The following is a 23,972-nucleotide window of genomic DNA, read 5'->3' as shown; positions in this document are numbered from 1 at the left end:
GCTGTCACTTTGAAAACCGCATTTGTTTTGTTCTGGAGGTCCCACGTGAAACCGGGCATTGGATTACTAAAACTATTTGGTACATTTTGCAGTAAAATGGTGAAGAAAAAGATAGATAACCGCATTCGTGTGATGATCGAAAATGGTGTCAAGATGGGTCACCGTACGATGTTCGTTATAGTTGGCAATAAAGCACGCGATCAAGTGCCCATACTTTACGATATCCTGACCAAGGCATCGGTTAAAGCGCGACCGACAGTGCTGTGGTGCTACAAGAATAAGGATGAAGCCATTTCCAAGTAATTGTTAAACATGACATATTTGTTGCTTGTCCTTACTAAATAATACACTACGATACTTTCTTTCAGCCATGGTAAAAAGCGAGCGAAAAAGATACAAGCCGGTAAGATCGACATCAACGAGTCGGATCTGTTCGATGCCTTTCGGGTAGCTACTACGATCCATGGCAGATACTATAAGGATACGCATACCATTCTCGGTAAAACGTATGGTGTGTGTGTATTGCAAGATTTTGAAGCTCTTACGCCTAACCTTTTGGCGCGTACCGTTGAAACTGTCGAGGGAGGTGGTTTGATCATTCTACTGCTAAAAACGATCTCCTCCCTAAAGCAGATTTACACTATGAGCATGGACGTGCACAAACGGTACCGCACGGAAGCACACCAGAATGTTACGTGTCGCTTCAACGAACGTTTGATTCTATCGCTAGCCGACTGTTCCCGTTGTTTGTTGGTAAACGACGATTTAACCGTGCTACCACTATCTTCGCGCACAGCTGACGTGAAAGCGATCGATGTTGCTTCGATCGAAAGCAGTCATAGTGAGCAGCTTGCAGAGCTAAAGGAAAGTCTGGCAGATGCCCCACCAGCGGGACCGTTGGTTAGTTTGTGCCGAACGTACGACCAAGCGAAAGCCGTGGCTCAGTTTATCGATGCACTTGCTGAGAAGCAACTTAAACCACCAACATCTTTGACGGCCGGACGTGGACGTGGAAAATCTGCCGCCATGGGTCTGGCAATTGCCGGCTCGATAGCGTTCGGCTACGTAAATGTGTACGTAACATCGCCATCGCCGGAAAATTTGATCACACTTTTTGAGTTCATTCTCAAAGGTTTTGACGTGTTGGAGTATCAGGAGCACACGGACTACACAATCATACGCTCGACGAATCCAAACTTCAACAAAGCGATCATTCGCATCAACGTAACACGAAACAACCGGCAAACGATTCAGTACATCTCCCCGACGGATGCACATCTTCTGAATGCCGCCGATTTGTTGATCATCGACGAAGCAGCTGCCATTCCGTTGCCAATGGTAAAAGCAATGATAGGTTCGTATCTGGTGTTTATGGCTTCTACTATCAACGGATATGAAGGAACCGGACGATCCCTCAGCTTGAAGTTACTATCGCAATTACAAAAGGAAAACAATGCACCACAACCGGTAAGCGTTAGCGTATTTTGGCCACTTGTTTGTTTTTCTAATCTTTTTCATATGTTTGTGTTTCTCTCCCCGACAGATTAAGCTTGATGAATCGATCCGTTACAGTCCCGGTGATCCCGTTGAATCATGGCTCACGTCACTGTTGTGTCTCGACGCTACAATTGTGCAGAATTTAAATTCCGGTTGTCCACCGCCGGACGAGTGTCAGCTTTATTACGTGGATAGAGACGCACTGTTTTCTTATCATCGAGCGGCAGAGACATTTCTTCAAAGGATTGTATCCATTTGTGTATCGTCGCACTACAAAAACAGTCCAAATGATTTGCAGATGATGAGTGACGCTCCATCGCATCATCTGTTTTGCCTTTTGGGTCCGATCGTAAAGAAAAATCAATTGCCAGAAATACTGGTCGTGATTCAGGTGTGTTTAGAGGGAGAAATTTCTTCCCGCACAATGCAAAACTCGCTTGTGCGTGGCATGAAAGCATCTGGCGATTTAATTCCGTGGAACATAGCGGAACAGTTTGGCGACCACGAGTTCCCAAAATTGTCCGGAGCCCGAATCGTTCGCATAGCAACGCATCCAAACTATCAACGTGTAAGTTATTAGTTGTATCCATCTTTCGGAGAAGTTGACTTAACTTAAACTGTTCCACAGATGGGGTATGGAAAACGCGCACTGAATCAGCTGAAACTTTATTATGAAGGAAAATTCCCTATCGAAACGGATGGATTCGACGACGACCAGGGAAACGACAACGGTATCGAAACAATTGATGATGAGGACGTAGATTTGCTCAAAGAGGTGATTGCTCCGAGAAAGAAAATTCCAACACTGCTCAAATCGCTCACAGAGCGTAGACCAGAATTGCTGGACTACCTTGGCGCGTCGTTCGGTCTGACGGGCGAATTATTACGCTTTTGGAAGAGTCAAAAGTTTGTTCCCGTATACCTAAGCCAGAAGGAAAATGATCTTACCGGAGAGCACTCGTGCATCTTGCTCTGTCCGATCAACTCCAGCAATGAGCGGGTCGAAACCAACGAATGGTTAAATCATTACTTTTACGATTTCCGTCGACGTGTACTGAAATTGCTTGGAAAGGCGTTTAAAAAGTTCCCCACTAGCATGGCGCTTTCTTTGCTTGAAAACAGGGCTGTTAAGATCGAGGGCAAACGTAGGTTAGTCTGCGCTACTTTTTAAACAAATGTTATAACTGTTGTTTGCCTATTTCAGCATTGACGCAAACGACGATCGATGAAATATTTCTTCCGCACGATATACAGCGACTGGAAATGTACATCAACAGTCAAGTGGAGTATAAGCTCATCTGGGATTTGACTACCGATCTTGGGTCTCTCTACTTTCAAGACAGGATGGCCGGAGCTCATCTCGAAACGCTACATAAAGCAATTCTACTCGGCTGTGGATTGCAGAATAAGTCGATCGATCAGATGATGGATGAGTTAAACATGCCCAGCAATCAGGTACTGGCAAAGTTTTTTGATTGCATGAAAAAGGTTACCAATTACATGCTGCGAACAATGGAGAACACGATCGAGGGCACCATGGCAAAGCCAAGCGAGTTGAATATGGGAGACAATTTGATGCCCTTGAAGCAGAGTCTTAATGAAGAGTTTGAGGAAGATGTGAAAACCTTAGAGAAACAGCAAAAGAAGGAGTTGACCAAGCTGAAAAAGCTTAACCTTGATCAATATGCAATCAAGGGAACGGACGAAGAATGGAACAAAGTGTTATCCAAAACCAAATCGACGATAGTGTCGATTAAAAGGTAAATATTGCGCGTTATAATGCAGACATGATATATCATAACAGATCTTGTTTTTTGTACATACATTTACAGTGGAGAGAAGCGGCTTAATGAAAGTGTTGATGAGTCCAATATATCATCCGGCGGTGGTGACGTTTCCGCATTTCAAAAGAAGAAAGCAAAGTTCGGCAAAAAGCAAAAGACTCGCAACAGCAAGGGCTAATACTTGCACCCAACAGTCGTCATAATTTTTACGCTAAGGTTCTGACGGCGTAATGTATTTTGACGGTACGAAGAAGAATTTATAAAATATATGAAACATATAATGCGAATTAAATTAATTTTTGTGCTTTCAAAAAACATGCGAAATTCGTACGAAAAGAGTTGAAAGGATACATATATCAAATGTTCGGCTAGCATATAATAACATTTATTGACAGTAAAATAAATAAATCAATAAAGCAAATTAATTGATCAACATCACTACACAAAACAAACAAATAAAAAAACAGTTGCTTAAAATATAATCTTACATCAATCGTTTCATGCATTCTCTCTGTGAGTCTTATGTATTATTATCAGTTGCTTCTTGAATATAGCATTGATTTTTGTGAAGCGCGAATATTTGTAAAGAATGGAACGGGATTATTACATCGATTGCACGTGCTTTTTAACAATTTGGAAAAAATAGATGGATAACGGCAGATGAATGTATGAATGCATCAGTTTGGCAAGTGCTTTGCATAAAAAAAACTATAAAATCTGCAAACGCATAAGCTGAAAGGAACGATACAGCATACTGGACAACAGATCATTAAGGTATGCTGTACTAGTCTTTATCGAATACCACATACACGACGCTGATGAAGAAAAGGTGGTTTGTAGTTAGTTTTGTTTTGGTTGTACAATATCTTACACATCAGTTAACGTAAACTGCTCAATACTACTGAATCCTACGGTCTGGGTATCTGTGTTGCATTCTGGTGCTTTGTGATTTATTTTCGCTACAGCATTCCAACCTCCCAAACCTATAACCAATATTCCTGTTAAAATGTGCTAATATGTTCTTCCATCTAAATGTTCAAGCATCATTACGTATTGTTAGTTTTTCGTGTGTATCATATCGTGTATATGTAGTTTTATTTTACTTTTAGTGTCGTGTCGAACGAGAGTTTTACCGGTTTGCATTGTATATCATGTTTGCCTTTTGCGCCAGTTACATTCAATATTTCTTTAGTTTAGGATAGATAAAGAGTAACAATAGAGTTTATGTTTAACAGTAAACCGCCCACGTGCGCTTGCGGCATTTATGTAACTTTTTGAAATTCAATTGGAGCATCTGTTTGAAACAGTTATTGGCTTGATAGTAGTTGACGACTGTTTTTTTTCCCCCGCGACCATTAAAACTTTCGATGATTGAACTAGCTTAGCTCTCATATAATCCAAACCATGTAGCAAAAGCATTTTACACAATTGCTTAGGTGAAACTAGCTGGCTACGGGAGGAAAAAAGTCATTACATAAAATCAACACACAATTTGCTATCAAGCATAATTTCGATCAACGTAATCTGATAGGTAGCGATGGATGTAAATGGTTTCAAAAGAAGGTGGCAATGAGCGATTCCAAAATAACAGGATTATCTAATAGTATCAACAATAAAATCATAGCAGGAATAATGGTGACATACACAATACTCCGAGGAATTGCAACTAATTGCTTAATACTAGTCGATTATCAGTGCTAACTATTAAGCTTAACATTTTACATACCCTTTCATTGCATATAGTTAAATTTCCACGCTCTATCTGACCTTTATAATAACAGCACAGCAGTACGAATGTAGCACGTCCATGACGTGACGCGTCACTACATTCCGTTCTACTATTCGATTGCATGAGTACAAGTCCGTATTACCGTTTATAAATTTCCGACAAAGCGTTCTAAAGCTTGCCGTTCCCTACGTGTTCGATTATATTGTACGCGGACTGCAATTTATTTTAATTTAATATGGATCCATTTTTTTTTGGTATAACATTATCATTTCTCAATATGGGTATTGTCTGCGGTGTGTTGCAATTCTAGTTGTTTTATATTATCCTATCCCTCATCGTATTTACCTTTGTTCCGAATCACTTTCATCCCACGAACGCAATCATTCAATGAATTGAAGGCATTCGCACCTCACCTGAATCGTCTAAAGTTATGCATTCGTTTTGTTTTCTTCATTTCAATCAGTAACACTTCCTCATATATCAGTCACATTCTTCTTCGTTTGCTTTCAAGTTACACGTATGTATATGCTAGATTAGAACGTCAAAGCAAAACATACATCAAATAGTTGTGTTTAACGATGCATGAAATCAGGTGAATCAAGCTAAGAACAAATCTCGGATATGGAGAGCTAAATGATTTAAAAGCTTTCGGAATAAAACAACATCATATAAACCCTTTTAATTCTTCTACTCTGAGGTGGTTCGAATAATGATTCATGTATGTCAACAGCCCAATTATTGGTTTAGGTTTATACGGGTTATAAACAATTATGCGATCAGGTTTGCCTGTTCAACTTCATTGTCAGCCCTTGTAATTTGTTTAATACTCGTAATGAATTTCTACAGTTCGTCTCTCCCTACTATTTAAAGTTTGTTTCGTTTCTATTCCTGTTTTCTTTTGTTCTCTTTACGTGCGCCCTTACGCCGTGGGTCTTTGAGAAATTGTGGGGTAGAGGAATTTGTATTAGCTCTCTTAATACAACGAATGAACAATCGCTTCACGGTCAGGTAGCTGTCGCACTTTCATTGAACCATCAGCACCGCAGGAAAATAATCGTCCTCCTTGGTCTATTTGCAGCTGAGTTACGCCCTGACCAATGTGCTTGAAAAAGCTGCTTCGGGCATGCTCTCCCATGAAGCTGTACAGCTGAGTGTGGACTGATAGACCCCAAACCTTTTGTATTTTGTATCGTGGTAAATATGAAATAATTAGTCTTCATCAGTTATACCGTAGCTTCATACAAGTCAAACGAACTGTTCATTACCTTAATATCACCATCAGCCGATCCGGTTACAAACTGCTCTTCGTTTGGATCAATCGCCAAGCATTTTATAGGATGTTCGTGTGCCTTAAAGTTGTATAATTTAAATTAAAAGCTTGCACTTACTTCGGAAATAGGGAATGCAATAAAGATAACATGGTTTTATTTTTACCTGGAACCGATGTCTTAGGATCCGCTGGCGAACATCGAAAATGCTAACATCACCTTTCTTGCCAGCCGAAATAAGTAACTGGTGTTGTGGTGCATACGCTAGACTAGAAGCGCCTTGATCGTGGCATGTAAAGGCTATAAAATTTCATGAAAAAAGATCAATATTATTAATACGAATCATCTTTAAATCAATTTACACAAGCAAACGCTTACCAGCTACAAGAGCTTTCTTTTGCGGTAAAAGTGTATCCCATATGGCTACGTTTTTGCTTTCAGAGCTGTGACCAGCTGTATTGCGAACGAAATATTGATGAAATAAAAAAAAAGTTAAAACATTATCTTTTCTATTTGTAATGTTTCATAAAATAAAACAAATAAAAACTTACCCGTTGCTACCAAACTGCATGATCCGAGAAATACGAAATCTGTGATTCCTTTATTATGGCATTGGTACGTCTAGAAGCGTAAAAATAAGATAAATTGTCATAATAATGATTTGTGAAAATTGTGGAAACTATACTACGTGTACTTACGAAGAAGGGGCGATTGCTTTGGCTTGCAAGACCCACTTGCCAGAGGCTTAGATTACCATCACCATCTGCAATACCGAACTTATTACCATGCTGTGAAAATCGACAGCGAGTAACCTTTGCGAACGTTCCCGGTGAGCGTGGTGTACACACAACTTGCTGGTGGCCCCATTCCCACATCTGTACCGAACCGTCTTGCCCACCAGTAAGGTACAGTGGCATCAACGGATGTGCACTCATTCGTTTAATATTATCCACTTTATGTTTCAGCACCTTTGGTTGAGAATGGAAAGTGATGGATGGAAGAGTGAAAATTATTTCAACGCAAAACTGTTTCTTGAAAATCATCGTACAAGAATACGTTCAGAATACGAAATTATAAAACACAACAATTGAAAACAACAAAACACCATTTTCAACGAACTTACGATGTAAAATGTATCAATTAAAAATAATTGTGTAAACAATTTCGTTTTTTTATTAAATTGCGTGCGTTTTCAGAAAACAAACAAAACGAAGCAAATGTTGAATTGTGAAATTCAAATGAACATAACTGAATTCTATAATGCACATCTAACTACGCACTTTAAAATTATTTTAAAAAAAGAATACAAATTTTGTAATGCCAAACAATAACACAAATAAATAACATTTAGTAACATGCTAATTAACGAACATCAAGCTACTTTAACAAGGCAAAGCGACAATAAACAAACAAGGTGCAAATGGTAAGAAATCGAGGAGTAGTAATGAATAGAATTGTAATTATTGCAAAAAACTAACGAATAGAGATAGCGTTCAAAATTTTAAAATTACTAAGACTAAATATATTAACTCGAGAAATTAATATACCGGTTTCAATAAATGTTTGGAACGATCGATAACCAGCTTGCAGAACCGTGGACACTGACTACCGGGGAATGTCGCTCCTTTGATCTGCACGTGTTTCATTAATTTACCAACGTTAATGTTAGTTTAGCGCGATGAATTATTCGAAGGAATTGTAACAAATTTGCCGTGTTAGGTAGTTTTGTTATTGAATATTATTTGTTTGGCAGACAGAATAACATGTAACCGACATAAATCCGTGATTTTGCATTACAAGCAGCGAGACGAGAGAAAAGAGAATAAGTGTGAATAGATGGTTTGAGTAATAGATTCGTTGAGTAACGTAGCAAAATTTAGAACTTTGCGACCAATTGAACAAATTCGCTAGCAAATACGTTTGAAGGTAGGAAAGGTTCACCAAGTACCATTTTAGTTGATAAATTGATGCATAATAATGTAATAGACCAGTATGTACTTGATCAAATTTGATAAAACGTTGTTGTATAAAACTTTTACTGGAAACCATGGTGCTTTTTTGTTCACAAAATGTTTATACAAATTCGACGAGTTCGTTAAGTTGGGTTTTTGGGAGACCCAGCTATACCTTTTTTTTGCAAAACGCCTTTAAGAGATGAAAAACGCGGCACATAAACACGTTTGGAGCAAGACGTAAAACAAAAAGCGTTTGTTTCTCATAAACGCGCACACATTATCAAAATAATTTGTACAAGTCTCAAACATTTTCTTTTGCTCCATATCAAAGCATTTGGTACAGTGAACTTTGGACAAATGTAATATAATCGTCACGCTTCACAATACATACCACCGAAGCTCCACGGCCTGATTGTCCAGCAATTCCAGGTTGAGGACTTGAAGGTGCCCCGTAATTTTGAGCACTGCTGATGTTCTGGTTAAGCAGATGTCTAAAATGTAACGCATACACGTACAATCAATAATTCTGTACCTTTCCCGTCGTATGCTAACTTACTTATCCGTAGAAGTTTGTATAACCAAAAAACTGCTCGATGCTAAGGATTCAATATCCTTGGACAGGTTCATAATGTCCATCTCACACTCGTCCTCCATCCAGTTGGGCGATTCGAGCAGCAACGATATATCCATTTCTTGTACTTCTCTCGGTGTGGCAAGCGCGAGCAAGCCGGGATTTACCATATTGAGACAGAAGGCCGATATTTGTTCTTGGTCTTTGTGTATGATTCGCACCGGTTCTGGAATGTTTTGGTTATGATGTTGGTGGGGTCCAGCCATGTGGCCATTGCTTTCATGACCGATTGGAGTTCCGGAGTCATTGATCGAAGCGCATGCTGATCCTCCGCCCATAGTAGAATCGAACACGTTAGTAGTCGATTTTTTCTTGCCAAACACAGCCCGAATGAAAATTTCCTGCACAGTTTCAATGCGCACCAAATAGTTCCACAGCCTTCTAGCAGGTGCTGATGCGGAAATACAAGGGCTGAATGGCGTATTAGAACGTTCTAGTAGCGACCGATACTTGTGGATAGCTGGGCCTTTTGCTTCGGATTCAATGAAGCACCCTAGAAAATATCACAAAACGAAACAAGCGTATTAGTATTGCTTTACCATCTCTGGTTCTCCTATCATGGACGACCAAATACTAGCTTAGTGAAGTGAAGAAATGATTCGAATCATCATTACACGGTAAGAGAAAATGTAATTTACCTGGAATGTAATCAACTGAAGCGGGACCACGATTTTCTAGCTCTTCTTTGAGCAGATCTTGCCAAGATGACAGTGTTCGCAATATGCCATGCACTAACGGACTGCTGACCGGAAGTTCTAAAAAAACATTGGAAAATGTTGAAATTAATTTTTTGTGCGGCAATGTTCCTTAACATAAAACAATATAAACTGAGCTAAACTTGCCTTGCATTTCAATCCCAGCTATAGCAATGTACGATTGCAACTGGTTCTGAGCGACGCGTATTAAAGCGTAACGCATAATACACCAAGAATAGGAATTCGGATTTGAGTGCTCGGTGTTCTCGAGTCGATGTTTTCTTACAGCGGCCGATGCTTGCGAAGCTTTGGGATCGTTGTTCAGCGGATCATTGAATACATCCTCGTCCTCATCTTCATCATCGAGATCGGACACGGCAGAATCGGCCGAATCGTATTCTTCTTCGTCCGCTCCCAGTCCCTTCGGAATTGGTTTCGTGAGGAAGTATGATACCATAGACATTTCCGGTGGCACAAACTGTTCCCGGTATGTCGGCTTATCTTCTTTCATGTTGGACGCACCCTGCGGACCAGCGAACGGTCCCAGCAGTTTCATGTTTAGCTTCACACGGTGCTTCGTCAGCGACGTTACCGCTCCCCAAACGCTACCTTCGCCACTGGTTCCCGACTCGCCAGCAGCCTCCATGCTTTCTTGCTGCAGCTGCGCCTGTACCGCTTGCGCTGTTTGTGCATGGGACGTAGCCTTGCGCAACAACTTCTTTACACCACCGCCGAACAATGTCGACCAGGAGCTGTCGGAGAAGTTCTGCCCGGCTAGGCGGTACAGAATATGACTGTCGCAGGTGGTTAGGGCGTACACGAACAGGGCCATGTATGCGGCCACGAACGATTCGCACAGCAGCACATTTAACCGTGGTGTATCTTCGTCCTTCTCTCGTGCCAGCAACGCTCGCAGGTTTGTCACGCCAGGCCACTTGGAGGGCGGTGTACTGACTGCCAACGGTTCATCGGTCGAGTACTTGCGGCGTCGCTGGTGAGCGGCCGCATTAGCCATCAAATGCGTACTCTGGCAACTCGCGTTCAGTTTTGCGATAGTCTCCATACCGGGACTGTGGCAACCCTGGCTACCACCGTCGATTGACGAGGACGACTGCTTCACACTGAATGTGTCCGAATCGCAGAGCGATTGGTAGATGCAGGCCGAAAGCGCCACAGCAAGATCCCGCAGGACGAAGATACCACTCGGAAACGTGTATGCACGGTTCATGTGCGGCGGTGTACGCATGTTAACCATCGTTTGCAGCATATCGTGCGTGTGCGATTGCAAATAACGTAACGGATCTGCGATCACTGTTTTGTTACCGGCAACGCATGCACTCAGCAGTGGCAACGTAGTCGGGAACGGCAACGGACTCAGCAGCTGTTGTTGCGTTTTTTCTTGCTGCAACTCTTGCAACAACAGCACTAGTTCCATGCGCACTGACGCCAAACCACCTCCGCTAGCACCGTGCAATGAGCAGTAGCTGAGTAAAGTACGAAGCAATGTTTCGTTGGCCTTTAACCATCGTTTGCGTCTCGCCGCTCTTTGCACTTTTGCTTCGAAATCTTGCTTTTCTTGAATTAGAATTTCATGTAATGTTGGTTTATCGTGCGGGAATTTGTTCGCCAGTACGGGTGTATCGCGATCCAGTGCCTCTGCCGCCGTCGTATCCTCGATCGCGGTATTCTCCGAGTCGCCGGTGCTGTAATTGCACAGTTGCTTCAATGCTTCCACCTCTCGCTCTAACCACACGTACAGTTGATATCGTAGCTGACCTCCGTCGACTTCGAAGCCCGTGGCTAGTGTCGATAGTTCCTCCATAAGAATCTTTAAACATGCAATAAACTTTAACTGCTGTGCCATTATGTCTAGACTTCCGCCGCCACCAGATTCTTCGTCTTCTAACGCAGTTTCAGCATGCTTATTAAGCGGAAGGCTTTCCGGTTCCGGCTTTTTCTTAATCTGTATGCCTCCATCGTCATCACTGCTCTCATCTTCTCCTGCTGCACCATCATCGTCCCACACGATCTTAAAATCATCTTCTCCACCGTTTACTTGCGACGCCACCGGTGCACCCCAGTCCATGGCCGTACTGTTACCCATGCTGGTACCCCAATCGAACGATGCGGCTGCTTCTTTGCCACTGGTTTGGCTGCTCCAATCTAAGGTGCCCGTCGCAATCAGCGTACTTTGCTCCTGTATTTTTACATCCGGTCCACTCGCTGGGCTTTGCGCGTTGCTCGTATCTTGGTCGATTACCTTGGTCGGCAGCTTACTCAACACCTCCAGCGCCAGGGCTGGACATCCCGCTTTAAAGTGCGCATGTGCAGTGGTAAAGTAAAGTTGACGCTCTAGTGGGGTAATGGAGTCCTCTAGCTGAATTTGTTTATCCGTCGCAAGTCCACCAGAAGTTGTGCTAGTGTCAGCAGCACCGTAGCTGAAACCGGCAATCACGACTTGCGCCCTCTTCTTGTCCTGTGCTGACGAGGCAATGTGTTGCCTTATGAGCAATGGGTGCGTGCGCAAGTACACGTAAAAATTGAACACATTTGGGTTCGTTGAGTGACCAGCGTCATGATGGGATGCATTGCCAAGGGCGGCACTTTCGTCATCGAACAGTGGATGCATGCTACCAATCTGGCTGTCCAGCAACGTGCTCAGACTACCCGTATAGTCCTTCAAAATCCACAGTGCCATTGAACGCAGGAACGGATCTGGGTGCGCACGGCTAAGGTCCTGATTTTCACCATTTTTATCACAACCCAACACCTCCTCATACAGCAGTTTCTTGAAGCTGGGTGGTGTCGGATCGTGCTCACCTTCGTACAATCTCGTTATAACCAGTGCTAGTTGCAAATCTTCCAGCTTTGTTAAACAAACTTCCAGTGCGTCGTTGAGCGAGTTTGCAAGGAGAAAGAATGCAACGGCGTGCTCAAACCGCTGCTTTCCGAGCAACGCAAACGCATTCTTCAGTGCCGCCTTCCGCCAACGATCATCGGAGAAATTGTTTGCGAAGAACGATGTCATCTTTTCGTCTTTTTTCGAACGATAAAGTCCCCAAACGACGGATTTCTTCTTCATCGCCATGTAGTAGATGGCCGCATCAAGCGGATCTTGATTGGCCTGGAACGACGCCTTTGCCAGGCGTTCGATGCACTGGCGTAGTAAGTTGTTATTTCGAAGCCACCATCCCACACCAAGCTCTTTCAGCACGTGCCATTTCGGTTGTCCTTTCACATACGATGGTATCAGATTAAGCAGCTCTTCCTCACTCTCCGAGTGGAATGCCCACACAATATTGGACGTACCGACGCCTTGCTTCTGGAACGAGTGGCGCTGTGAAATGGGTAGACAACGCAGCAAATAGTTGTAGTGTTTCATTGCCAGCAGGAACCGTAACCCACAGTCGTCTAATGAATCGGTTGACACATTTTCCGTATTTGGTACGCCGGTCAAATTTTCCTTCGCTATCGCCGTTTTGGCTGCATCGATCGCAAACCGTTCTGCAAAGTCGATATTGCATGTCGACACTGTATCGGCCAACGCAAGCAAATGCATCTGATCCAATGACGAAAGTCCTGGCAAATGGGTGTGCGTCAGTAGTCGCGAAAGCAGCTGCCCTTGACGAGGGCCAAAATGCGAGAGGTAATGTTTTTCCGGTAGCGACGATCGTCGGTCCGTATGTCGGTTCATTTCACCACCACCACTCTCATCATCCAACAAATCATCGAGCGATTCGTCTGCCGTATTACTTTCGAACAGTTCATTGTAATCCTACAGAATACAAAAAGAGAAATTTGGATTACAGTTGATTGTCTAATTTAAAATCTGGTAGCTTACCTTCACTTCGTCGTTTTGCTGCAAATTACTACTAGTCGATTCCTTATCCGCAGCAAGCAGGGTCCACAACGGTAAGGGTGGAATCGATGTGATTTCCGCATAGTCAAGAGTTAGTTCCTCTGGAATCTGTTACGGTTGGGCAATATATTCATTTGTAATTAATTGTGTTCTAATGCATGAACAAAACTCGTTTTGGAACTTTACAAGATAAACCATTACAAAATCTAAAATCGTGCTGCTTTTACAAACTTTACTTTACATTTTCTACTTATCTACCACATTAACCAGGATAGGAAATGCATTGCAACCACTTTATCACATTAAAGTTTACCTATTTAATTAGTGACACATTTGGATGGAGAAATGATTTCTAAATTCATCCGACAAAGCATAAGTTTTATTACAAATATGTAGATTTCGTTTTAAAGTCACTTGTCCAAATAAAAACAGGTGAAAACACTACCACTCGGAAGAAGAAATACAGATAAAGTAAGACTCACAGATACAAGAAACAAAAATACATAGAGTTAGATAAGATTAAAACCCAATGGGACAGATAAAAGGGATGATAGTTAAACCAAATGGTATAAACATAACTTGGTTTACATCGAGTGAACTTACAATTACATAAGATAATAATGAAAGCAACAGCTTTACATTTACTGTAAAGTGGATGAGCAGGAAATGAGCAATGCAAACTAAATGCTTGCTCACAATAATCACGAAGGTATATAAACAAATTATATTTTCATTCACATAACGGGAGTTATATAAATGGTAATATATTTCAAGGATGTTTTCCATTTGCTGTTGGTTTATCGTAAGCCTGTGTAACATCCAGACACATTCAGTACACAATAGAAAACCATTTACCACTAGGAAACTCTTTCTTTCTCTCGGGGAAAACAAATTATACGTAAACAGGCTTCAAACGCAAGGGATACATTTGTTTGCAAATGAAAATAGTAAAAAAGTAGGAATATATGAGAATTATTCAATACCATACCACAGGTAGAAAGAAAATGATATATCAAAAGCGCCAAGTAGATAAATCAAAACAATTTGCAATACATTAAGAATTGAAACATATTGAGTTTGAGAGCAGCCGAAATGTAGAAAAGTGAAAGAAAGTGTTAAAATAATGAAAAACCGCACCTGTGTCGTCGATCCTCTTGGTTCAAGAGGACTAACGGTGCCTGCCGGACAGCTAATGGAAAGAGTGCGAGTTCTAGACCAACCACGCTGGAAACACACATATAAAACAAATAAAGAAAAGATAATGGAAATATGTGAAAAGTGATAGTGTAAGGAGATAGGAAGCGAGATCGTGCGATGGAAAAATGCATATGGAAAAGAGTGCAGGAATGAAATAAAACGCAAAATATGGATGAGGTGATAAGTTGAGCTGTGCTTGTAGATTCGCTATTAAAAATGAGCCGCAGACCTAGATCTACCATCTGAAATGCGTGAACGATCGATCGATCAATCATGCCAGTGAGAAGAAGCAGTGGTTGCAAATAGTATTGTATGAATCACGATAGTTGTTGCAAATGCTCCAACGAATGCTTTCAACGACGATTTCAACGAATGCTGCCGCTACTGCTATTACTATCGCGAGCGTCTTGATCGAACGAACTGAGGATGATAATAGTTGCACTAAAAGATTAGCAACACAAGATAGATATTAGCGACATACACAAACACAAACACACACGCACACTGTTCCGTCGGTGGGTGCCAAGTATCTGTCAAGTGCTACTGCTCCACAGTATCGCAGAGACGTGTAATGGAATATGATTGCACCTGCCAGCAGTGCAGTAATGCGAAACAATTGGGAATTTGGAAGTGCGGGAAGTTGTACGATTGAACTGACGGTCAACCAAGCATACCTGTCGATTGAGACTTTCTTCATCCCCTCCACAACCGCGCACAGTATACGAACCACTGATGCAACGGACCAGATGCGCTAGAATCGCTTTAACCCATCGAATTTTTCCCGAGTTCAGCAGTTCCATCAACTGTTTAGGATGATACTGTGGTAGTACCGGGCATGCGATCCGTGAAGCCTCGAATAATCCATAATCCGTCATATAGTCGTGATGTCCCGGAGATTGTTGCTGATCGGCAGCGGTTGCGGCAGCCGCCACGGCTCCAATCTGTCCGGTGCTAGCCGCACCAAGCGGTTTTTTCTTCTTATTAGCATCCGCTGACGAAAGCATCTGATTCAGATTGATCGAGCTAACGCGCGACAGTACGGGCATGGAGGATACATTTGCGAGCCGACGCTGGCTACTATCCTGCGCCATCGAGCGAAGATCCTCATCCTTTAAGTTGCGCGTATCATACATATCGTCAATGTCCAGCTGGTGATTCACGTTGTACAAACTGTTGCTCTGCGGCTTCCATTGTGAGTACACGTGCATCTCGGAGTCCATGCCAGCCACGAATATGCCGTCCCTTACCCAGGAAATCTGCATCGGTAGCGGTGGTAGCCCATCGGCTGTAGTAAGCTCAATTTGGCGCAGTTTCATCCAGCGAATTTCGTCATTAAAGTGTGGTTGCGCCAACGAGCTAGCTTTACGTAGCAGGGGACGGTTCGTTGATTGGGATTCTTTCATCGCTTTCATGTTGGACTGTGCCAAATCGCTGCACACGGGCGTAAAGAGCAGGATTTTACTGCCAACGGCAACGGTAAGAATATGTGAACCATCTTCCTTGGATACCCAGTCCAACTGTACCAGATGTTTCTGCGTGATCGGGCATGTATTGCCGTGCTCGGTGATGCTCTTACGCAATGATTGTAGGGTGCTGAAGCTCGGCACAGCTAACAAGCCCGTTCCTGGTTTTGCGAGGGCCTCGGGCGTTACATCTCCATTCACAGAACGAGGAGATCGCGCATCGTCGTGCGAGAGTGTATGCAGCACTTGGTTTAGCCGTTGCTTTTTCTGCAACGTACGCGTGTCATACAGGTAACTTAAGTCCAAGTTATGATCCGCCTGTATGCGTGGCAGGTGAATATTTTTAAGATGTATCGTATCTTCTAGCACCCATTCACTACCACCGGTTGACTCGCACTCATAAATGGCTACACTCAAGTTCACGAACCGTGATTCCGGATCACTGCTCTTCGTCGGTCGTGTAAACGATTTACCGTACTTGTACGCGCAAGCTATACGTCCCGAGTACGCGGCACTAATGTGCAACAGCTGCCCATTTACATCGATTGTCGATTCTTGGTCCTTGCGGATCATTTCCCATTCGCACCACTCATATCGAGGAACTTGATTACTACCGTCATCACTACCACCTTTGCTGTCTTTACGCTGGATGCTTTTACACTTCCAGAAGCGCACCGTCGAATCGGAACACGCCGTCACGATTATATATGGTGCAAAGCAGGCAGGATAAATAGAAGATGAGCTTAGATGACCGGCAGCTGGAGCAGCATGAATGACATCTACCCCATCCGGAAGTGGTAGCTCCTGGGTGCACACTTTTGTCGTGGAAATATTTACATGTGAGGCATGATCGAGCGGGGTACGATGATGGGCAGCACTCTTCGGTATATCATCTGGCACTACCGATGGGCGGTGCAGATTCTCCGGATCATCCAAATCCTGCACAAGGTTACTATCGGGTACGTACATCATACTGCTGCTCATTTCATCGGCGGCGGCAGGCTGCGAGGCGATTACAATACGCCACATATGCAACGTTGTTCCATTTTGGGTACGTTCCAACACTACCAAATAGAACGGTTGCTCGAATTGTGCGTTGCGCTGCAGATCCACCATTGCGCCCATACCGCCATCCATCAGTCCGATGGTAGGCTTCAGTTCGGGGTTTAAACCATCAACATCGATACCGGACCCGACAGGATAAGCCGTGCTTGAGGCACCGAAAGGATCGATGGAAGGTTCGGTGCGCTCACCCGTGATCAGTTGTTCCTGAAACACGTGCAAGAATTGAGTGTTCTGCCAATCGTGTGTAGCATCGTCGATCGCATCGAGCTGAATAATGCACCCGGGACGGGCGGTCGATTGCTGGGACACGATCTTAATTTTATCGTGCAATATAGGTGGCAACATCCCAGCATTCTCCGATGATTCGGTAGATAGCGACATCAGCGAGTCCATTCTTCGACACCGCCGCTCGGAACTAGATATCTCAGCTAGCAGTGTACGTGCATCAATCACTGCCTGGTACACCCGCAGACATTCACCGTCACTGGCAACAAAGCAGGCAGATGGTGAATTGCTTAGATTGCCCAGCGTCGTGCTAGGCAGTAAGGTCGGTATCCATGCAACGTTACTGAACGCAGAAATTTCCGGCGAATTAATGCGCGCTAACTCACTAACACCACCCGATTGTGACAACGGTCCAACTGCATCCACTCGCCACAATATCAACTCGGAGCAAAATCCAGACGGTGCACATACATCCTTTGAGCGATGCATTCCCAGGGAACGATTATCGACGCCATTACCGGAGTGTGTTGTGTCACCGGTCGGGATGTCCGGTATGTTGTGATGGGACGTTGTGAGCAGCAATGGTAGTACTGGATGACACGTTATATCATTCACACGGAACCGATGGCCGGAGGCGCGTGAAGCGTGGCCGATACTGAGCACTTGTGAAAATTTGCTCCGATCAGCGAATGTCAGCTGCCACAGATTTAGTGTTCCGTTTGAATGCTTTGTCACCATTGAGATGGTAGGTGAGGGAGGTGCAGTTAAAATATCGGCATGCTCCAGCGGTCCACCATCGGCCCCTGCGTGATCCTTTTTGGATGTATGATCACCTGTCGCTTCACCGCCCGGATCTTCGGTTTCCGCGTTACTCCCTTGCTCGGCATTATCTTCTTCGTTAGCCTCATTTTCCTCCATTACGCTCGGAAGCGACGTTACACAATCGCTAACAACATCCAACTGCCCGCCTGCATTGTTCTGTACACCGGTCGAACACGAAGATTTCGGACCGCGCATGATCATATCACGGAAACCGAGATTTCCGCCAGTATTGTACAGGGCAACCGTGGTTGACATCGACATTGCATCTCCGAGCGGGAAAGCCGATGGGATGCGGGTGGAAAACGAAACCTGTGCCTGACGGTACGATCCGGGATGATACTCGTCCAACCACTCTACCACCCAGATAAGGTAGCTGCCGTCAATTGGATGAATCGAAAACAACAGGTCCGGGCTGTGTTGCCAGTCACGCAACAAGCAGTCGATTTTCATGTCCAGCGAATCCGTCACGTGCAAATTTCCGTCATTCGCTAAGGAATTGATGGAAGTAGTGTTCGATAGCGAATGATGACTGGGTAACCCGACGTGTGATCCCGCTCCAATCGAATGGGAACGGTGCTGCGAGTGTAATGGTGGATGTTCTTCACTGCTGTTACTTTCTTCCTGAGAAAGCGCACTTCGAAGCTGCCCCTTCCGATGGTGCTCTGTGATCGAGCCTTCCTCCATGAGCAGACTTCCGCCGGGATCGTTCGCACCAACTCCACCGCCACCTTCACTGTTGCTTCCGGAGGCATTTTGCATCTCCTCCTTCTCGATCACCTTGCGCGTCATCTCTTGTAAGATGCCTTCAGCTTGCAGTGTAAAGTGCATCTCTTTGTTGTTCAGCCAATGCAGTATAAAGTTGGGCTGTGCCGAAGGGTCGGTCGTATGCATTGACGGTACCAACGGGATGTCCGTCTCGGCGTTAATCGAAGCGGCAAGATGAAAGTGCAATCCAGACCTCATCCCAGTGCCGTGGTAGCCGTACGAATGGAAATCATGCACACTGTACGTCGATGGTAGCGTGGGAATAGGTGCGTTACCGAACCCTGAGCTGGCTCCTGGACCTCCGAAACCGGGACCCATCCCGTTCAGTCCATTCGCTCCTCCTGTGCCGCTATGTTTTGCGTGGCGCCGAATGTGGAAACATGTTTTCATATGCTTCAACCGTTGCATGAACCTATGCTTGTGCCGATGGGTACGAAACTTGGGGTTTTGCGATGCCAACGGATCGAACTGGTTCATGTTCACCAACCCATCTTCCGGCAGCACGGTTTCTACCCAAATTCTACAGATGTTGTCCAGGCACGATGTTACCAGCATGTTAGACACTGATCCCTTTGGCATGTACTTGCTTGTCTTGCGCCACGACAGATGCGTGACGGCACGAGGATGAGCGACGTAAACGAATCCGTAGCTAATTTCGGGTGCACCAATGAAGCTTTGCTGCGATTGTGACTGATCGAAGCTCTTGTTTGGGAACAGGGCTAGAACATTAAACATCTCTATTAATATCTGTAAAACACCGCCACTAAACTTGCTGCACACTTACTGTATTTGTTCTCGTACCACACTTTCACCAAACGGTCGCTTTTACCCGAAGTTGCGAATAGTGTTCCATCTGGACTGAACGCCATATGATGCACGGGTGTTGCAGTGTGACATTTCCAAACGCAATCCCACGAGCTGCTGTCGGATTCCTCTTCGCCGGTGGGCGTTTTCGGATCACGCTCTCCGCCGATTTCGAATTTAACCGCTGGAAGGAAACAGAAACACGAACCGAGCGCGTTAGACAATTCTGTTGGTTAGGTTGTTACCTTCATTCACATACAGCTTGGCTCATCATCGTCCTGCTTGGATAAGCGTTCATGCCACAGCTGCAGCACCGTCCCGCCCGTCAGTAGTCGCGTCCCCTCGAGGTTCCACGAAAGTGAACTGATATGGGACGATGCCTGCAAGCTTCCGGTTTGGACCCATCTGCAAAATGCAAAGAGATTAATAACATGGTTCCTTTTGCATGGAAGCTAATGGCCGCTCGATAATCTTACTTGTATTCCAATCCATGAGTTGACGCCCGTTCCGTGTGGATTAGCGGTGTCGGTTCGAAGATGCATACCTTATCCTCGTAAGCCGCAGCTATCTTCCCGGTATCAGTACTGGCATCGAGTGCCGAGATGCGAATATAATTGTGCACCGCACCGGGAATAATTTGGACACGCTCAAAGTTGCTCGCTAGCACCACGATATTGCATCCTGCTGCGTATGCCTAAACATGGAACACACAAAAAGGGTGTAAATACGCATTATACTGGTAGCAACAAAGAAACCCAGAGAAACTATGATTAATTTCGCTCGTAGCGTGAAGTGACAAAACAAACAACCCGAACAATACACGGTAACGAGATGAATAAACAAAACAAGCAGGCCATGGTGTCGCATACATTTCATCCATCACAGCTTATCACAGCGAACTTCTTTTCAACAAATATTGCATATCGCGCGATATCAAAACAAACAATCATTCACGTGCGGGTCATGTTGAATTCATGTTTATTAGTGTGAAATTTATAGCTATAGCAATCTCCTAATTCGCTAATCAGACACGAGAAATTTGGTTTCAACGGTCGCAAAAAAAAGAACGCGAAAAGAACTTCATATTCGCTGTAATCAAAAGATTGATATCATATGGAGATAATTGCACCGTCCTGCCATCCCCTGCTTAACCCCTTATGTTGATCGTTGTTATTTCGCGTAAGTGGTCTCACATGAAGAATGTGCGCGTGTGCGTGCGTATATCGATGAGAATATTGGGAGAGCGTTAACAGCCGAGAGAGTGAAAAATTATCAGTCAAGTGACTATCAAACGTCACCGTTTTTCCATTTTTCGATTATTCCACTCTTTCCACTTGAAAGTGGGCTATATTTTGGCAATGAATCAACATTTTAATGGTTGAAACGAATTACGACACAAACAACCGAACCGAATTTTGTCACACATTTGGATTTCATCATCACGTTTCACGACTATTCCTGCACATGAGCAAAGATGTAGTTTGGACATTACTAGCACCCGTAGCTTAACCTTCTAGCCTTCCCACAACCCTATCGTCTATGCTTATCGATAGGAAATTACGTATTTTATTTTCCCTCTATGAAAATGAACAGTCCGTCATTTAGTTTATTTACACAGCCGCAAGTAATCCTGGTGTTGCCAACTGCAATCGCCCTGCTCATATCACATTACAACATACACCATATCACTTGACCAGAAGGTTTCGAGCGTAGTCCTTCGTTCTGACCGTGAAACACCATAGCCGATCACGGGGTTTTCGTGGCCAGTGTGCCCTTTATGCTAATCAAACACAACTTATGAAGCACGTACTGTGAAAGGAACTCCTTCGACGGATCCAACAGCAAAACAACGATCGCCAGCATTGCAAGCACCACTGAGAATCTGATGACAATTCATTTTCTTCTTTGGTTGGTTTTATAACAACTGTACATATTTTAACTACAGATCACCCGCATGGGCATGATTTGCATCACGGACACAATTTTATTAGCCCGAAAGCAACGAGCACGGTCGATTTTTCACACTACACCACTAACACCGAGTGTTGGGATTCTTTCTCTTCCGTGGGTTTGCGTTTTTACCCCGAAAAAAAATGAAGAGCTAAACTCAAACCGTACGAGTGTAAACGCAAAATACGAGGAGCGCCGAAGCTCGGAACGACATTACGATTCGATTTCGAAAGCTAAGGCAGCGCGCTGTGAACAGCCAAACAAACCAGACAAACACGACACTTTTCGAAAGGTGCTCTGCCAATTGTCGTGCAGAACTGTCACTCCATCGACAATTTCAATGCCTAGTACTGTCGCTAAGCAATCTTTCCTCGTTTTATTCCAACTTCGGTGAGTTTATGTATGCTAAAAATCTGAAATTCTCTCTTCCACAATAACTTTTAACAAAGCAATCCAGCACACAACCGCTTCTGTGAAATTTGACAACAAGGTATAGAGAGTTTCAATGTGTGACACAGACATGCAAGACAAAATCAAAGTGTTTTGTTCTATGTCGTGTTTGTCTGGTTTGTTCTATGCAGGTTGACAGAGCACCTCCATATGATTGCTTGGATTTGTTCTTGTGGTTTTGTCTGGTTTGTCTTGTTCGAGAAGTGACAGCGCGCTGCCTAAGTTGTTGGTCTATAGCTGCGGGGCCACGACAGTTGAGACTTTAGGGCCGATTACATTATGTACTTTTGCTTGGTTTTTACCATGGTAGAATGTGTCAAATCGATTTGACAGATTCTACCAAGGCATGGTAAAAAACATTCGGTTTGTCCTGTGTAGATTCTGTCACCGTGTGGTAGCATAGAAAAAACCAACTTTGTTCCAAGATTGCGATTACACATGAGCCATGGTGTTTTCTGTCAAATAGTGCAGTTTGAAGTTATTTTGACACATTCTACCATGGTAAAAACCAAGCAAAAGTACATAATGTAATCGGCCCTTTTCCCTCAAACTTCCTCAGTCACTCAAATCCCTCAAAAAGCGTCTCAAAACCAGTGTTGCCGTGGCCGTTTGAGGTTTTCCTCAAATTTGGTCACACAAACAATCACTCATGCTGCCTCTCTTTTCGTCAGCGACAACAAACAGTGTTTGACAAATGCTATGTAATTCATGTAATTGTAATCTTTGTTCGAAGGTGTTTTTTGCTCAATTCAATGGAAAATATGTTCAATAAAATGTTGTTTTAAGAAAAAGAAAGTATTTAAACATTTTATCAATCAAAAGAACGAGATACAAGGATACTCTTTCGCATAAAAAGTTTATTTTTTAAATTAAAACGTATACATAAATTGTGTCACACACTGTGCAACAAATGAACAATTTACCGTCGAAAAACTAAAAAAATTAAACACACAAATATGATGTTAAATTATAATGAATGTTAATTTTAGTTCTTCAGTGGGTATTTGCATTAACAATGGCACACGAAAAGTGTACTTTCATTGAAAAAAACCGCAAACAAAAATATGTTTTGTTTGCATTCTGAATAGCTGAGGCATCGGAACTGTCAAAACGATTCCTCAAAAAAAGTCTCAAAAAGTTTTTGAGGTTTTTGTAGATCGGCCAGGTTTTCCTCAAAACGCAAATCCCTCAAAATCACTCATGAGTTCCTGAGGTTTTGAGTTCTGAGGGAATCCTCAACTGTCGTGGCCCCGCAGCTTATGAAATAATAAGCGACATTCATCAAATTTAAAATTCATTTCAGACAAATTCTATAATCAATCATCATGTGTCTTTGTGTGTTTTCTTATATACAAATAAATGTTTGTATACAAATAAATAAAGTATACAAATAGATTTTCGGTATTAGTAATAATGGCACCGATCTTAATACGATGGGATTTGTTTTAAACCCCATGCGGAACGTAACTTGATGCTGAAATTAGTTAAACTATTATAGTAGTGTAGACACGACCCCCAGGCTGGTGAATTGAGTACAGAAGTATAAAACATTATTGGACATACAGGGCACCGACAACAAGAAAACAAGAAAAGAACTAGGTATTACTATGAATTTAAATCTGTTGCAAGCGTTATTGGGAATGTTTCCTTCTCAATTCAGAGCGCTACACGTGCACGCAGCACCAACATCACTAAAAATTTTAACAAAATTTAACCGCTTTGAAATATTCGGGAATGATGTCTTAGTTATACAGAGTAACTTAATTTTATACTAATTCCATCAATGCCACTTACCTTCTCTTTGCAACATCGT

The 23,972-nt window shown here is 43.3% G+C and overlaps 2 protein-coding genes across 3 annotated transcripts; one reads left to right on the top strand and one right to left on the bottom strand.

Moving 5' to 3' along the window:
- Positions 1-3: 3 nt before the first annotated feature.
- Positions 4-3,573, top strand: LOC125769605 (RNA cytidine acetyltransferase). Its single transcript, XM_049438372.1, has 6 exons — positions 4-299; positions 369-1,467; positions 1,544-2,065; positions 2,126-2,642; positions 2,702-3,257; positions 3,330-3,573. Exons 1-6 carry the CDS (start codon positions 97-99, stop codon positions 3,457-3,459), a joined length of 3,027 nt encoding a protein of 1,008 aa, XP_049294329.1. The 5' UTR covers positions 4-96; the 3' UTR covers positions 3,460-3,573.
- Positions 3,574-3,644: 71 nt separating this feature from the next.
- Positions 3,645-21,878, bottom strand: LOC125769599 (dmX-like protein 1). Of its 2 annotated transcripts, XM_049438342.1 has the most exons (18): positions 21,570-21,878; positions 20,236-20,453; positions 20,019-20,164; positions 19,740-19,943; positions 15,290-19,674; positions 14,556-14,642; positions 13,401-13,526; positions 9,707-13,334; positions 9,503-9,619; positions 8,790-9,357; positions 8,625-8,724; positions 7,826-7,909; positions 6,977-7,246; positions 6,830-6,899; positions 6,657-6,731; positions 6,445-6,578; positions 6,276-6,359; positions 3,645-6,184 (listed from the first exon to the last, which is right to left on the bottom strand). In XM_049438342.1, the coding sequence occupies exons 1-18, from the start codon at positions 21,654-21,656 to the stop codon at positions 5,984-5,986; spliced, it is 10,584 nt and encodes a 3,527-aa protein (XP_049294299.1). In that variant the 5' UTR covers positions 21,657-21,878; the 3' UTR covers positions 3,645-5,983. The 2 variants fall into 2 exon arrangements, with proteins under 2 accessions (XP_049294299.1, XP_049294300.1); XM_049438343.1 differs by lacking the exon at positions 7,826-7,909 and having other exon boundaries at positions 21,570-21,877.
- Positions 21,879-23,972: the final 2,094 nt, after the last annotated feature.

This window comes from Anopheles funestus, chromosome 3RL (genome assembly GCF_943734845.2).
Source record: "Anopheles funestus chromosome 3RL, idAnoFuneDA-416_04, whole genome shotgun sequence".
In the NCBI taxonomy this organism is placed as follows: domain Eukaryota; kingdom Metazoa; phylum Arthropoda; class Insecta; order Diptera; family Culicidae; genus Anopheles; species Anopheles funestus.
Note: the sequence above shows the minus strand (reverse complement) of the source record. Positions and strands in the feature narration are given on the sequence as shown.